The sequence below is a fragment of the Stegodyphus dumicola genome, chromosome 3 (genome assembly GCF_044657685.1).
Source record: "Stegodyphus dumicola isolate Sdum_Otavi_A_Nest chromosome 3, ASM4465768v1".
NCBI classification, from domain to species: domain Eukaryota; kingdom Metazoa; phylum Arthropoda; class Arachnida; order Araneae; family Eresidae; genus Stegodyphus; species Stegodyphus dumicola.
The window spans coordinates 203,781,832-203,799,682 of NC_140770.1; the positions used below are offsets into that span (position 1 = coordinate 203,781,832).

The window sequence follows — 17,851 nt, forward strand, 5'->3', positions numbered from 1 at the left end:
AAATATGACTGATTATGTACAAAGGAGTCTTGAGATGCAGATTCTCCATACTCTATGTCAGTCTTTCCCAAAGTGGGCGATAACGCCCCCTTGTGGGCGTTTGAGACCTAGAGGGAGGAGTTAAGGGTCCCAGAAAAAAATGGGGGGTGTTGACGTGGGTTAGGGGGGCGATGGTAGATTTCTAATTTGATTTACTTTATATTTTAAATTTCACTAGAATTAAAACCTACCTACTACATAATACGAATACTTAGTTTATATTTCTACCCTGTATGATAGTATAAAAACTTAAAATGCTTAACATAGATTTCGTAGGATAGCCCGCACGCCGTATGCGCGTACGTTTTAAAATGACGCAAAGCATACAGCTGTGTAAATGTCTAAAAAATGGCTACCAACAATTTTGGCTACAAAAAAGTCAATTCCGCAGTTGTACCCTGGATTGTGGTCGATCGTTCAACTATTTTTGATATCATTCCCATCGTCATATTTGTGTGAACGTAAATTTAGCGCTGTGACAACGCTGTTTACTAAAAAGAGAAATCATTTGCAAGTTACCAAACGCGGCGACTTACGACTGTTTTTGAGTAAAATCGAACCTGATATCAACAAACTTGTTAAAAATCATCAAATTCATCCATCCCATTAGATTAGTTTAAAAACTAAAATTGATTACCTATCTATATTGTTTCTTTTAATTTGATTAAAATATATTATTAATATTATAAAGTTGCGTTTTAATTGCTCTCACTGGCAAAAATTTCTAGTTTAGAATGTAAGTTTAAACACCAGAACCGACTAATATAGCACACTATAAGTAAATTAATTAAAGTAATGAAATTGTGATTTTTAAGTTTTAGGAGTGTATAAAACATGGAGGGCGATGAAAAATAATTGATTTTCAAAGGGGGCGGTAGAAGAAATAAATTTGAGAAACACTGCTCTAGGTGTACTGTTACTGTAATCAGTTAGCTAAAAACAAACCTCATCGTTAAAAGAAATTTTTTGGAAGGAGAGTTTGTTTTTAGGTGGGGGAATATTCCATTCCCTCTTTGACTATAGAATTTTAAAAATGATAACTCTTATTAACGTTTAACTTCTTGAATGACTCAACAGCTATTTCTTATGCAGGAACAATCTCAGAGCTTGCAATGATCTAAAATACTCGTAGTCTGTTTGACATAACAAAAGATGGAAGCCTTTCGTACTGAAATGGATGTTTTTGTTTATTGGATGTTATTTATTTGGATGTTTGTTTATCTCGTATACCTTCTGTCATAATAGTGGATTTTTAAACATATAATGCACTTCTTAAAACCAAAACTTGAGTACCAACTCAAATTTGGAGATTAAGCTTAAAAATCGAAACCGATTATAGAAGCATGCAAAAATTAAGTTACCTGAAAAAGGAATTATCCCCGAAACTTTTAAATATTGCCGTGCAATAACCACTTAGGGTATTTAGTGTAATCTTTTCGTCTTGGAATTCTTCATTAAACTCATTCTCCGAGGAAAGATCTAGTTTAGATTTAAAGCATATAGCCCTTGCATGCTTCGCCTAAGCCAAATAATCTAAGACGTATTGGATTCACTTCAAATTATAATGCTATTTTGATTATTTTCGTATACATTTTTCTTTCGATAAATAGACATTGTTTCAGAATTAAGTGAAAACGTTTTCAAGATAAGAGATGAAGCCTTTATCCTATAATTTCAACAGATAACGTTTTAGGTACTCTTCTATTATGGGAAGAACCGGATTCAGAAATGTAATGCATGTGTATATATACATATGTGTTCATGTATGCGTGTATAGTATAAGTATGTACGTGCGTATGCATGTGTATTTATGTATATGCATATATTGTGTGCATATATATAGACAAGCGCATACATACATACATTTCTGAATCCGGTCCCAATAACAGAAGAATACCATGTTTTATAATGCAGCAATTATATAAAATAAAGTGACACAGATGCCGATCATAATAATAGTAATATTCTTTTATCGTGTTAGTTAAGTCACCTTATGCATGTAATATATTATATTTTTTCCAATAATTTTGTAAACTCATATTCAAAATTTATATATTTCAGTATTTTATTAGAAATGAAGAAACAAAACAATAAAATCCACATTAAAATATTTTATTATGCAAACTCTTTTTATATATATTTTGAATTGTTTATTTAAGCTGAAGAAGTAAAACAGTAAAATTTCTAAATATTCTATTATATAAGCTTTATTCTTAATTAAAAATTATTTAAAGTATTGTTTCTGTCGATACTATTCTCCTCATATTCTTTCGTGTTTTTCATAGCATTATCAGTAATTTAGTTTAAATGCATGTTTCTTTCAAGTGTTAGATTGAATTCCATAAGTTTCTTTCTACTAAAATTCATAAGTTTTTACTTCTGTTCTTCAGCAGTGAGAGATAATTTTTGAAACTGTTCCCAAATTAATTCCAATTTTTGGAGCGATTTCTCCCACGGTAAATTCATTAGATTCATATTTAGATGGTTGTTGTCAATGATGTTGCTATCATTCAACCTCCACAATGTGAATTTAATCATTTCTACATGTTACCCGTCTTTTCTCTTTGAAGCGTAACTCATGTCTAAGGATGGAATTTCGTCGGCAAGTGTACCGGATTACTGACTAACAAACTAAATTGAGAAATTAGGCAAAAGTTCTTCTCATTCATCTTTTCAAATCAACAAAAATTACCTTTAAGAATCTGGAATATGTTCAACCAAAATTTTTATCTTGATTTTCTACCAAAACTCGATAAATCAATGGATTATTATTATTAACACTTTTCATTTGTTCAAAATGAATTTCATATGATTGACTTTCTTAAAGTTGAGAAGACCCACAAGGCCCTTAGGTCGCAAAATAGATATAATGTTCGAAACTAAAAACACGTACGTATTATTTTTATCGCTGTATAAAAGTAGAACTTGCTTAACTTTATGAGAAAACATTGTAGCACGTGTTTTTTTGTTTGAGCTATAAGAAGATTGGTAATGTCTGTTGACTGTACCCTCTTAAAGGTCTAGTAATCAGAATGTAATCATTGCTTATCGGTCATTGTTTAGTAATCATTGCCAATGATTGAATTTAATCATTGTCTAGTAATCATTGCTAATGATTGAATGTAATCATTGTCTGGTAATCATTGCTTTTAGCTAAAATCTCTTTCACCATTTTTCATCATTTCAATTGTGTAGTGCCTGGTCCTCCGAAAGTGAAAATAGGTAGTGCCCACTAAGCGGAAAAAAGGGTAAGTAAGAGACTGGCTTTCTGTGGAGGAGGCCATGGCAATCTCTGGCCATGGCAATTTCTGTGGAGGAGGCTATGGCAATGAACTTGCCGACCAACTCGCCAAAGAGGCAACAACTGACCCGCCCGATGCACCAATTATCATCCCATGGCCGCATTCGTATTTAAAGAAGACACTACGCCTAAGGGCTACTGGCATGTGGCAGAACGAATGGGACCAAAGCACCACAGGGAGAAGGACCCACTACTTCATCGGCTATGTGGACACTAGCCGAAATGTAGCGAACGCACAGTTGGTAAGGTTCATTTCCGGGCATGGGCCCTACCCGGAATATTTCTTCAAGCGTGGCATAAGTCACACAAGTCAATGTGCACGCGGCGACTCAGGCTCACCAGAGCACTATCTAACGTCATGCCCATTAACAGAAGGACTGCATATCAATCTCCCTGAAACAAATCGCCAGCCGTTCTGTAAATATATGATAAAACAGCGGCACTTTATTAAAAAGCTGGTGCAGTTGATGGACAGACTGTCCGACTTAGATACAGACTTGTGTCACCCATAGAACAACCCAGCATGTAAAAACAACTTAAGCATTTTAAAAAGGACATGTATTGCAATGTAGGAAAACTGTCATTCAAGTGAATTGTAAGAAACTATAATGTAGACTAGAAACTCACAGTATAAAGACTGCCTGTATTCATACCTGGAAAGTCAGTTGCATTTAACAATGTGCATGTACTGTGTAAATAAATTTCGGCAAATTATACCGTAAGACCATATATAATGAACCGATATATAATGTAGGCATAACGAATGTATGAAAGTGCATATATCTGTAAGCAAAGTAATGTAAGGGAGTGTAATATATGTAAATATTTTTGTGTATCAGTAAGCTATGTATAAGTAAGTTATGCAATTTAAAGTAATGCAATATAAATGCAGAAATGTCTAATAAAAATGCATGGGTAACATATATGTTTTGTATTATGAATAAGGGATATAGGATGTCTAACGCAAAGCAATGTATGTATTGGAATGTCTATTTCATGTACTGGAAAATTATGCAATAAGTACCCAAATAACATGTAATGTAAGTAACATGTAAGACTATTATGTTTGTAAATATTTGTATCTAAAAAATTAATCAGAATGTATCTGCATGTATCTATATGCAACTGCAAGTGTATGTAACCTAAGTTTAAGCAGTGTAGGTAAAATTAAGTAATATGTGAAGCAGGCGTGCCTGACTATGTATGTATATAAAAATAATGTAACGCAAGGCACATGTAATATTGGCATATGTAACTGTACATGCAAACTGTATTTATATGCAATCTACAAGTAATGTAGGTATATTTATTGAAATGTACAGCTAAAAACTGTAACTGTACACAAAAGTAATCCAACGCAATGTAAGATTAATGTAATTCAGGTAATGCATATGCATTGTATGCCGGAAATGAGAGACAAAGTCAGTATGTAACTCTGTAAATCACGTTATCCATAGAATATGTTAACCAGCAAACAAGAATGTAATACTAAATATTAACAGCCCTTGTATGGCCATGTAATTGCTCTTTTGAAAGACTCAAGGTTCAACTCTAGATATTGGTGGACGTGGCGCTACACCAATTAACCGACGGTAAAGGGGTGGTGCCCACGTCCCCCGTCGCATGTCGCATGTGGAGGAGGCCGAATGCTCAGTATGGTAATCTTATAAATCTAACAATTCTATTATCTGATATATTTCGATTTGTACAAAGTGTATATAGTTTACGTTGAGTGTGTGAATAAATTAGTAAGGTAAATCGGAGTTTATCCAGATAATAGAATTGCTTAAATTTATAAGATTACCACACTGAACATACTGAGCATTCGGCCTCCTCCACCGAAAGCCAATCTCTCACTTACCCTTTTTTCCGCCTAGAGGGCGCTACCTATTTTCAGGGTTACACTTTCGGAGGACCAGGCACTACAAATTGTATTAAATCGTTTAATCCTTTATAACAAGGAAAAATCGCTTTTTCTTTGTAGAGACATTAAGATTTTTGGAAGTAGGCAAGTTGAAAAATTAGCAACCGCCTTCGCCGGTAATCGAACCACGGACCTCTGGAATACCGTCCCAGCGTGCAGAACCACTACACCACGAACGCACGCTAGGAAAGCGGGAGAAATACCTTATACCTTTAAGAATGATTTTTTTAAAACACACACCCCCAAAATAAAGTAATTTCATCAACATAAATATCTAGCTAGCTTTATAGCTTTGTTCGGTGACCTGGAATTATATCTAAAAAGATTTATCATATAGACAATTTATAACTTTTTCTTTTGTCTCCCGGAGAAAGATCCATCCCATATGGGGGTTTGCGAATCTTAGAAGTTCGTCTTAATAAGTTTTGGCAACACATGGCTACGACTATCTGCCTAAAGACAACGATGCCTTCTTAGAGAACTTCTAAGTATTTAATGTTCATTCTTATTCCTGTTACAAATGGGGAAAACAACGAAAACGCCCATGTAGTGAGAGAATTCTTTGGGGTTTCAAGCACGATGAAATCAGTGTTCAGAGCCTTGGCCAGTGGCATATTCAGATGATTTGAAGAAACTAGTCTCTTAAAAAATCATTGGCGGAAAAGATAGATCATCTTTATAGAAAGCCAATACCAGTGCAGTAGCACGTGAAATTGATGAGTTAGCCACTCAGATATTATTACTAGGAGAATCTCAATAACGACAAGGCAATTCAGCAAGGCAATCTCAATAACGAAAAGACAATTTTTCTTACGGCTTACCTTTCGTAACACCCAGAATCTTTATCCTATAAACTGCAATCATTTCGTCAGCTTTTGCCGTCAGATTCTACCACAGAGAGAAATATTTCCTGTACGGGCTTTGCTAAAAATTTCACAGGAACCGATATGATTTTTTAATATGTTATGGACTAATGAAGTTTGCTTTATATTGCCTGTAGATGTCAAAAACCACACGTAACTTGCACGTATAAAGGACTGCTCATCCGCATGAGTATATAGTGAGGCCCTCATGGTTGACAGTCTAGAATGGGACTTCATTACTTCGGACTTTCGGCAATTTCTCTACTTTTAAAAGTTTTGCCCAGGAACTGAATGGAAAGTGTATTCATAATCTGAACGCTTATTTATTTTACACCTGTAGCATCTTATGGAATACTAGGAAATTAGAAGAACTCAGTAATCGAAGTTTATGTTTAATATTTTAATACATAAAATATGAAATTTTTCAACCCTATTGTTCTAATACGATGGTTTTAAAGAAACGTTTTGCAAAATTCGTTTTTAGAATTTACAGGAAAAGTCAATAACAATGAGCCAGACATTTTGTATTTTATTACCGAGTCATTTAAAAATTGTCTGACTTAACAAATTGCAACTGATATAAAATCAACGTTGTCAAAAGATAATTATGTCTTCAGATAGGTAAACTTTGAAGAGTGAAAAAGTTATTGATTTTTCAGAGGAGTAGTAGCTTATTAATTACATATCGTGTTCTGAATTTTAATTTTAATTAAGTATAAATTTTATATAATGACAATATAAAACGTTAATTTCTAATTTGAGGCAGGCATCGTTAAAAATAGGAAATATGTATATAAAAAGTAATATTAAATTTAACAAATGCAAACACCACTGTTAGTAAAAGTCAGCCCAGTTTTCAATATAAAAGTTTGTAGAGACATTAGGTTAATTGGAAAAGCCAAAGACATGAAAAATTAGCAGCCGCCTTTGCCGGGAATCGAACTGCAGGCCTCTGAAACATCGGCTCAGTGTGCAGAACCACTACACCACGAAGGCTTGGTAGGAAGCGGGAGAAATACCTTATAAGTTTTTCATACATTACATATTTCTTACATGTATATTTTTCTTGCATTCATTTGTATTCCTAGTGAAGTATAGAAAGTATTATAGCTAAGTATGTCCAATGGCTTTAATATGTAAGTTAGACATTGTTTTCATTTATTTTCGCTAATATGGAAATGTTCTGAGATACAGCAAATACGAAACATTAATTTTCTCATTTATTCATAGTTTCATTACTCATCGAATATTTTTTTCATTTATATAAGATTTCATTTTTGCATGGAATATTATTTTTCCATTTATATGTGGCTTCAATTATATGTGATTTCAAATTAAATAATAATATTACGTACTCACAACTGATATTTTAAACCCACATCACAAAAGGAATTCACATCTTATTAATTCACTCACTTTTAAGCAAAGAGACAAAGTGAAAGAAATCTTGTTTGAATATAAATTTAAACTAATTCTTAGAATTGAAGCTTCATTTCGTATTTGCCTTTTTCCTTTTTTTATTCAAAATTTCCCATAGTTATAAGCAATTGGGACTTTTACTAATAAAGCAATGAATTTTTACTAACAGAAATATTAATTATGCTTATAATAACTTCATTCGAATTATTTACTAGTACTATTAGGATTTCGAAGTTCTTTGAAACTTGTTGTGCAAAGTAGGAGAATTAAATATAGCATATTTTTAGATCAAGACTTATCTCTGAATACACATTTCATGAATTTCCTTTAATATGTGTTTCATAATAGGCATCACATTTAACAAGCTGTGATATAAAGCAAGCTCCACGTTCGAGTGCTTATCTGTGTAAAATAACATAATAAACTTAAAAAGAGTAGAGAGTATTAAAGGTAGTGAATAGTGCAAAAATAATGGCAGTTGAGTGTATTTTCTAATGCCATTGTTAGACTTAAATAAAAAATTAAATTTGCCCATATTTTGGCTTCTGAGAAAGAAAAAAATTTTGATCTCTATGGCAAAATTTAATACACTAATATTAAATTATCTTTTATGCCTAAGAACATAAGTTTCTTTGATTTCCCTATGTAAAAAATAATAATAATTTTTTTAACTTTTCAGATAATGTACTTCGCTTTTGTGACCCTTTTATTTACCTTGTTAATTTGTCAAATTCTTTCTGAAAGCGAATGGCAAAAATATGCTGAAACACGGAAGATGGGAAATTCAATCAGGAAAAAGAAACAACCGAATAAAGTTGCTACCGAAGAAAGCAAAGTTGTGGAGCGTCCTCTTCACATTGGTTCATACAACATACAAACTCTGGGGAAGAAAAAATTCCAGAATATAGATATTATGTTAACAATCGAGAAGGTAAGGTTTTATGATAAGCTACAAAAACTTACAGCATAATGCTCTTCCAAACATTTACTTTTGGTTTTTTACCCCACAAATGTAACATCAAGGACATCACATAATAACAGTAGATACAAGCAGAAAGACACTGTTTCAAAGAGAGGAATAAAATAAATAAATCATTAAATAAAGCAGAAAGAATTAAAGTTAAAAATCTGAAAGGATTCAGATTTTAACTTAGCACCATAGGTTTGACCTACATGAAATATAAGGTTTTTTTATGCTCTCACTGAGTTCGCAGTTCACTATTCGATTCACTACTGCTAATACAACTTTTCCAGTCTTCCTCTTAAATACTACATCCATTTCTATATTTATTACTCCTTTTGAAAACATCATTTATGACATATTTGTTATGTCTATGGCTAAATGAATATTTGTGAAAGTACAAACGGATTATTTTGCTAAAGTCTATGAGTGGTTATTGATCTTGAGCAAAGTTTAGATCGCATAAATTTACAAGTGTTATATAAAAAGCTTAAATAGGATGCTGAGTATTTAATGTTGAATTTAATTGCAAAAAATATTTTGTTTCTTTTCGTTCCGCCTATTTTTCTCTTGCGTACCACAGGTTGAGAATCGCTGTGCTAGACCTTAAGTAATAAGGCGCGTGATGAGTTTCAGTCTCTGAGTCTAGAAGAACTTGGATTAAAATTCCATAGTGTGAGGAATTTCATTCTCTGCTGTGCATTTGTTAAACGATCCACATGAATAGTTTGTGTCTGAGCCGGAAACGATTTTTAAGTTAACTTTAGCAATTTGCTCAATAACCCTACAAGGACTTTGATTTAATTTGGACAATCTCCTAGTCATACCAGACTGTACCGCTGAAGTGTAGAGGTAGACAACATCCTCTACTATAATTTCGTTATCGTGAATTTCCTATCTCTATAAGCAATGCTGTAAGGATCCTGATTATATCTGGGCAATCTCCTAGCTAATCTAAGCTATACCACTGGAGTGTAGAGGCAGACAGCATGAGCATTCTTGTCTACATAACCTTCTTGCTTTTCTGCAGCTATTGATAAATTCTTATTAATCAACTATAAATTCTTCTAAAGTCGAAACTAAATCTTCAGAATAACTGCCTTATCATCTTAAATTCCAAAAATTACTTGTCAATAATAAATCAATAGGTATGTTTGAGTCTCTAACATGTAATAAAAATGCAGGTCATTCCTGAAGATCCTTATATTTCCTCGTCTTATATGCCAGTAAGGCGACAGCAAACTGTCCGTATCTTCTCTGACTGACTAGTGAATGAATTAATCGAAGTGGCATTCAGCCTCTCCACAATACTATTATATTCGGGGAGATAACGAATAGTTCGGGGGTAAACTGATTATAACTAATAATTCGGGGCATAACTAATAATAGTGATAAATAATAATTCGGACTGATAATTAATTTATTATGGAGTCGGAGCTTGGGACTGCCGGGCAGAGGAGCTACTTAGGATTAGAATGAAATTGGACATCCTGCAGATAGGCTGGATGCTTGCCATTAAAGAGCCTTCAGAACCGTTTCGACTGAAGTCGCCTGCGTCCTTGCGGTTGTTCCACCCTCTAGATTTTATACAAATTATACTACAAAAATTTTCTATTATCTAATAAAATTATTACAGATACTGAAATTGGACAAAAAGTACTTACAAGTAAGGCCTTTCAACAAGAGAATGAGGATATTATTCACCCAATTACACGATTTGGATTATTTTATGATTTTGAGTTTCCTTCTGGTGGCGAAATAGACGTTTCTACAGATGGTTCTGGAACTAATGGGGGAGTGGGTAGCGCTGTGGTAATTTATTTTCATGGAGTGGAGATAAACAATGGGAGAATAAAACTTAAACTCATGAATTTGGTTTATCAAGCAGAATTATATGCACTGACAAAGGCTTCGAATTGATAAAAAATTAGCAGTTCGATGTTTTATAAATATTTATCTGCGCTTCAGGCACTTGTCTGCAGGTAACCAGATCATAAAAGTCGGACTGATTAATGAAATAAAAGACTTGTTTAAAAAGGTTGTAAGAAAACATATTGTTAAATTACACTGGGTAAAAGAACACAATGGAATTGTTGGAAATGAAAGGGCGGACACCCTTGCTAAAATGGCGGCACTTGGGAATGGGACCGATAATTTTGATATCCAAGATTAAAAAAAGAGACCATTGCTGAAATAGAAAACTGGATTTATACAGAATGGAATTTTTGCTGGTAGTCGTCTTATAAGAAAAAAGAGTTCATGAAAAATATAAAGTTAAACAAGAAGATGAATGATTAAGACACAATAACACGCCGAATAAATACTAAATCAGATTCAAACAACAAAAATCAGCGTTATATTTTCAAAATTTTCACAGGACTACTTTCGATGGTTTTACCGAACCACCATCCTCAGCTGCAAAACCGCAAATGAGCTGCAAACCGCATTTGCGGTTTTGCAGCTGAGGATGGTGGTTCGGTAAAACCAGCGAAACTAGTCCTGTGAAAATTTTGAAAATGTAACGCTGATTTTTGTTGTTTGACTTCTGGATAAGAAGATGAATATTATAAATAATGTTGATATAAATCAGGTACTGACTAATAATGGGCGTTTCCCGGCTTAGTTTAATCGGTTCCATCTACAAAATAATGATAAATGCTTAATATGTGATAAGTTTGGGGACGGCAGGCACTTCGTCGATGAATGTACGTTACCCGAATTGCAAGAGAGAAATATAGAAAGAATTTTAAGGAAGATTTTAAAAGGAACTAGTCAAATTTGAAAGATTTTGCAGAGACAATAATGAAAATTATAAATACGAATAAAAATATAATTGGAATTCGGCACTGAGACTCAGATTTTGGACTTTATATGTTTTTTCTTATGCGTATTTTTTTCCCTGGCCATTTTTTTATCATACGACTGGCTTGTGCCGGCTAGGAGGATCGGGGCTGTGCCCTTATAATGATAATGATAATGATAACTAATAGTACCATGCTTTGTTATTCCCAGTCGTTTATGGACTTCCATTACAGTACATTGTAACAGTATGTATCCCATGAGAAGAAATGAATTGCTCAAGTTTTTATATTGCCTCTTTTGTAATGTCCTGTAAAGGAACAGAGGCCATCGAAACAAATAATAAGTTATAATCAAAATGTATTTTTGCGTGCCAAATTCACTACAAGAGGCCCGACTATATCCACAGCAATTAGCTCAATAAAACGTTTAGCCACCAATAATCTTAAATGGGAAGCCTTATGAGGTCTATGACCTCGCCTTTGGATACAGGAAATGACTACACATAATTGTAAATTTATCATGTCGATGACATGAAGGCGACCAATACCATCTGCTGACATGCATGACCAAATCATAACACTGACTGGGTTCTTCACAGTTGCATGAATGTAGCTCTTCTCCTATTCTACGTCTTATATATTTTTGCCCATCACTACCGAATAACGATATCTTAGTTTCATCACTCCATATAACTTGAGATCACTGATCATCTGTCCAATTAATGTGTTCCTTTGCCCACTGTAGTCTTTTCTTTCGTTGCTGAAAATTAAGATAAGGCTTTTTTCGTGGAATTCTACCTCCAACATCTGTTAAGTCCAACATCTGTTAATCTTCTCCTGATTGTTCTTGAACTGACAGAAACACCAGCATCATTCAGATCACATCTGATGGCCGCTGATGGCATTTTTCTATCTTGGAGACATAGTCTTTTAATTCTTCTGTCATCAATAGATGTGGTGCATCTTTTTCGGCCATTTCCTTCTTTGTTTTTTTATTGAATTTGTCTCCTGATATCGTAAACAAAACTTTCGGACTCCAGATGTAGTCACTGAACCACCCACCTGTCTTGCAATTTCAGCATAGGAAAGACCACTTTCTCGTAACACAATAATATTACATCTCTTTCTAGGTGTCCAATCTACTCTTTTATTTGATGTCATTGCTTCTTGACTAAATATAAAAATTTTTTTAAAAATTCCTACTTGTAATTGCAGTGTATAAGAAACAGGTCCTCCTGTCCAAGCAAAATAATGATTTGTTTTAAGTGTAAACATGGTGTCAGTTTCTACTGGCAGTTACTAACATTTGATTGGTTCTCAGAACAAGAATAGTGATTGACCAGGAAAGCTAGACATTACAAACCAATTCAAAACTGTGTTTTTTATTTATATTAAAGTACATATTACTTTTTTTGTATTGCAAATAATTGAATTTTGTGTTTTGTATTGAATTCAGTAATAAGTTCTCTTTAAAATGATACACACAAGTTTGCATTTTGCGAAATGTAACATTTTCTATAAGCATATAAAGTTCAAAACATAAAAATATCCAAAAGTGTCCACAATTTTTGGCCACCACTGTACATTTTTGCCATCACTCCCAACCAACGAAACATTTCCACAATCGTTCTTAGCAGTAAAGCAATAACAGATTTTCCTGTTCAATTCTTCATTCGGCTTTCGCCCTACAGCACTTCCAAAATTTTGACATATCTACAAATATAACATTGTTTCAATATAATAAATATTTGCTTACCATGGATTCTGTGACAGCCAAGATTATATTCCTTGCTTTCTTTTTGACGAAGGACTTTCTTCTTGCAGACTGCCTATTATATCCATATGTCTTGATCATTTTTTTAACAGTTTCAATGTTCACTTCCATTGCAAATCTTTATTTTACATCCCCTGCAAGTTTTACACTGATAAATTTTTGGTATAATTTGATTTTGCATAATATAAATCTTGGATTCCTCTGTATTAGCTTGTACATGTGGTCAGCACTTTAGTGCATTTTCAACAGTTCCTCGCAATTTCCATTGTTTTATAGCATTACAAATAGTTGAACATCAAGAAATTTTTAGGTACTTCGAACACTGTTATCTTCTTTACAATGATAAATTCTCAAATTTATAATAAAACTCGTCATTAATCATTAATGTCTTACCACGTTCACATCAGATGTGGAACTGCTAATGTATTTTGCTAAGCAAGTAATAATTTCCAAATGCAGACGATAGTTTTCACGATGCATTTTATTTTAAAACAGAAGATTAAGACAAGAAACACGGTCTGCCAAAATATGTCAACAAAATTTTCGAAAATAAAAGTTGCCGGAAACAAAATATGACCCACATATATAATTTAGAATTCGCAATGCCAACTCTACAACTAATTATTATAGATCATTATCGAGTCTTGCATTTATTACAACCTACTTAAAATATTGTCCTTGGTATATTATGTATTATTTAAGTTTATTGATAGTTTTTCTGTAATGCTTCCTACGGACTACAATTAAATATTATTTCAGATTATTAGTCGCTATGACCTTATGCTGGTGATGGAGGTCATGACATCTGAATCGCACTTCATGGAAAAGCTTTTGAGAGACGTTAATGCGTAAGTAATTTCCAATAAATAAGCATGAAATCTTTATGTTTGTCAAGATTTATTTCTGAAATTTATCGAATTTCGTTGCATACTTTTTATATTTTATTTATTTAATTTAATTATGGCAAAGCACTCCAAGGATATTTAAGAAAAGGGATGTCTTCCTGAAGGACTTAAGGAATCTGGCTTGCATAGACCTTATCCATGGCGAAAGCCACCGAAATGCAACTCCAGCAGGCCCTTTCGCCGGGATTCGAACTACCAGTGTTCAGAGACTTTACCGCTCTACTGCGGGTGGGCCCATTGCATACAACTGTATTTACCAAGATCGCCTTTTAATGTGATGCAAATTTAAATTTTTTGTTGTTTTTTTTTTATTTCTACCTTGTAATAGAACTCTTATAAAAGTTCTACTTATTCATTCTCGTGTAGTTAATAATTTAATATTGAGGATTTAGTATAAATTGACATACTATATTACTACTTTAGATAATAATTTAAAACCGACGATAAGTTACCACTGAAGTTTAAAACATTTAATATGTTCATATTTCCTTACTTTTCAGTACAAATGTCGTTTAAAACTTTAATCTCCAGATATTTTCTTCTTAAAATATGCGAAAGTTCATTTTCAAAACGCATCTGCCTATAATAAAATTAATGTCAATTAGTTGTTACTTAATATACATTGTGGAGACACGAGGTGCTGTGCTCGCGTATGAAGTGTGATGTAACAAGGCCACAGTGTTCTTGACCTTAGTGTTCAACCTTAGGGGTTGAATGCGAGTCTATTTTCTAGTAGTTTTAAGCATCTTACCATCATTATAAAAGCTCACTCTACGATCTAGTATTTCAACTACATATTTCGTGATACGAGCATCCGATTGGCTCTCAGAACCGCTGCGATACCATCAATTTCTTGTTTTATTTTTCGAAACCAGAGGTTACTTATTTCATATTCATTCAAATTATTTAATAAAGAGTAAAGTTTAACTTTTCCGCACAGCATTTCCGTTAGCGTTTACATTTTTATCGTAAAAGAGAAAAATGTTTTGTGAGGTTAGTTCAGCACCAAAATCTTCCACGGTTTACTTTATTTCGTCCCAGTGACCACTTTTGAGTCCTTTAACTGGTTAAGATATACTTATAGTCGGAAACTATCTTTCGAATTATTTGTAGAAAATTTTTCCGCACTCTTTCATTCGAACTTATGATTAAGAAATATCAGTTCTTATTTTAATATCATTACCTACTTGTAGCGAAAACATAACTAATAAACATCTATATAATCATCACTAAAACTCATTGAGTTATTACTTTACTACGATTTATTTACATAAATTAAAATGATAAGAAAAATAAAAAAGAATAATCGTCACATTCCCATACGTCTTGCATTCGTCATCGTTAACGTCTCCTTTGCGAGCATTATCTAACTGAATTACAGTCACAGTTGCACGACCGTTTCCTACATACCTGACTAAATTAAACAAAACAAGGTTAACAGGATAGTATCTATGCCTTACTAACAGTAAAAGACACAGTAGTACAATCATAGCTCAATTTAAGAACTTTCACTCTAAGATATCTAGGATTTAAATTTATCTTTCAGAAATAAATGCGAATTATCTGCTTTTCTTCATCCAGTGCAAAACGATCACATGTAGAGTATCACTGCTTTGGCGCCATTATTCACAATGCAAAATTGAAATTCATAATTAAACTCTGCAATGAATTATCTGTTCATCAGATGTTAATGTCAATTACTTGTTATTTAATATGCATTGTGGTGACAGGGGGTGTTGTGCTCGCGTATGAAGTGCGACTTTGCATTAACATTTGAAGATAAATAAACAATATTCATTTTTCCTCTCAATATATTTAAATATGACTTTTCTATTATAATTACTGTCGAACCGAAGATTAACAATGGGAGTGGAACTGAATTTTGTGTTCAGATAAATCACAAATTTCAGTAACGTAAAATATGTCGGCAAATCCCATCCTTCTGCTATACATAATAACTATACTGTTGCGTGCGTACGGGTTCGTTACGAAATGAATGCACAAGTCCGATGAAAAATAAACAAAAATTTATTATTATCACAACAAAAATGCTTAAATCTTCTCAAATTATCATGCAGTATTACAATATCTCACAGTAGTAATCTTTTAACTACTCAAATGTCCAATAGAACGTAATTCAAAACAGCTAAAGAAAGCTAATCCGCGAATTCGCTACAATCAACAACAGCAGTTTTCTAAACAACAACAAACTAAGCAACTACTCCAAACTGAGGTGTTTTCCTCCTTTTATAAGATTTTAAAATCACGCGCTAGAATTTTCCAGTACTTTCTCGAAATCAAAAAGAGATATTTATTTATTTAATGCACGCGCTCTTGTATTTTTAATTTTCCGGCTTAGCTTTCTTCTTTTAATATTCGTCACGCGCTGCACTGCGCGGGAAATAAAACCAATTAATTTATAATTGAACTAACATTAGCTTTTTAAATACCAAATTCGTAACAATACTAAAACAAGGCTACAAGCTTTACGATCTATTCAGACTAGCCAAAACCCATAAATTCTTTAAAATCTTATACAACTGATAACAAACAGCACTTCCATTTAAAGCTTACAGGGGTTTGTTTTCGGCAGGGCTGTAAGAGTAGAATGACGCATTCCTTTTATTATTTTCATGTCATAAAAAAACTGTCCTTTGAAAGAGCATTTCAAAGGACAATTTCAAAGGACAAAATTTTTTTAAGCGAAGATAATCGCAACATGACAAATTTGGAGAACACCCGAGATGATTAAGACATGCTTATTTTCAGGACTGAGCGGCTCTGCGAAGTGTTTTGACCGGCGAGAGGATGCATTATTGTGCAGTACGACGCATTTGGAATTATGGTTTCCAACTGAATAACGTAAGACTAAAAATCGTTGGATTAATTCTCAGCTAATTAAGTCAGCAACTGAACCAAACTAAAGCTGCAGCTTTGTTTTGAAAGTGTTTGTAAGATAAGCCTAATATCACTTAATATAAACTTCGGTTTAATCTTCCCAGGATGAATGATGAAGAATCATTCCATCTTTAGCTTAGATTCCAAGTAAATACGAAAATAACAAACCGAACTGAATGTTCGTTTTCACTACACTAAGGCTTAGTATTTTAAAATTAATGCGCTAGCAAAACTCTGCTGTTTGTGTCTGAGAATATACTAATAGTTTAAATATTTGCAAATAAAATAGCAAATTAGAATTTAGAAAACTGGCTAATAATTTAAGCGGTTCCACCAGTGGCCGAGCTTTTAAAGATTGATAAATGCTGATAGTTTGTATAGGAATTTAACCCAGGCAAACTAACTGCCTTCATGATTTTCATGACTTTTTCCATGTAGAACGTGAATATGAGCCGCGTTTCTTTAAAAAATTCTTCCACAAAGAATTCCTCCTCTTAGACAGATGGCCTCAATGTGCTTTCCCATACTTAAAAAACCTGATGTGTACACCACATGACTTCCTTGTACGGAATATTAAATTATACGCATTTTTTTCTTGCATTTCATTTAAACTTATTGATTGAAAAAAATCTACTTCGTCGATAGCGCATAAACCACCATAGAATATATGCACTCTTTAAAATTCACTATATTTGTTTACCATAGTGACACTCTGGCACTAAGTTGCATTAACAGCGTTATATTTCATTCATTTTATAACTGAGAATGCGCAAAATTGGCACTCTGGAGCTAAATTTCCTTAGCAGCGCTATATTTCATTCATTTTATAACTCAGAATGCGCTAAATTTATATCATCTGAAGAATTATCTAATCGTTGCCACATGTTCTATTCAAATATCATAATAAATCTAAAGAGATGTATAAAAAACTTTACAAAACAAAACAAAACAAAACAAAACAAAAAA

At 33.2% G+C, this 17,851-nt stretch overlaps 1 protein-coding gene across 1 annotated transcript in view; it reads left to right on the forward strand.

Annotated features, from left to right (window-relative positions):
* LOC118201572 (deoxyribonuclease-1-like) overlaps positions 1–17,851 on the forward strand; it is a 67,343-nt gene that overhangs the window by 2,515 nt on the left and 46,977 nt on the right. Inside the window, exons 2-3 of the mRNA XM_035373690.2 lie at positions 8,226–8,477; positions 13,842–13,930. Of these exons, the coding sequence (XP_035229581.1) occupies positions 8,229–8,477; positions 13,842–13,930 (338 nt within the window). The 5' untranslated portion in view covers positions 8,226–8,228. The remainder of the gene's footprint in view (positions 1–8,225; positions 8,478–13,841; positions 13,931–17,851) is intronic.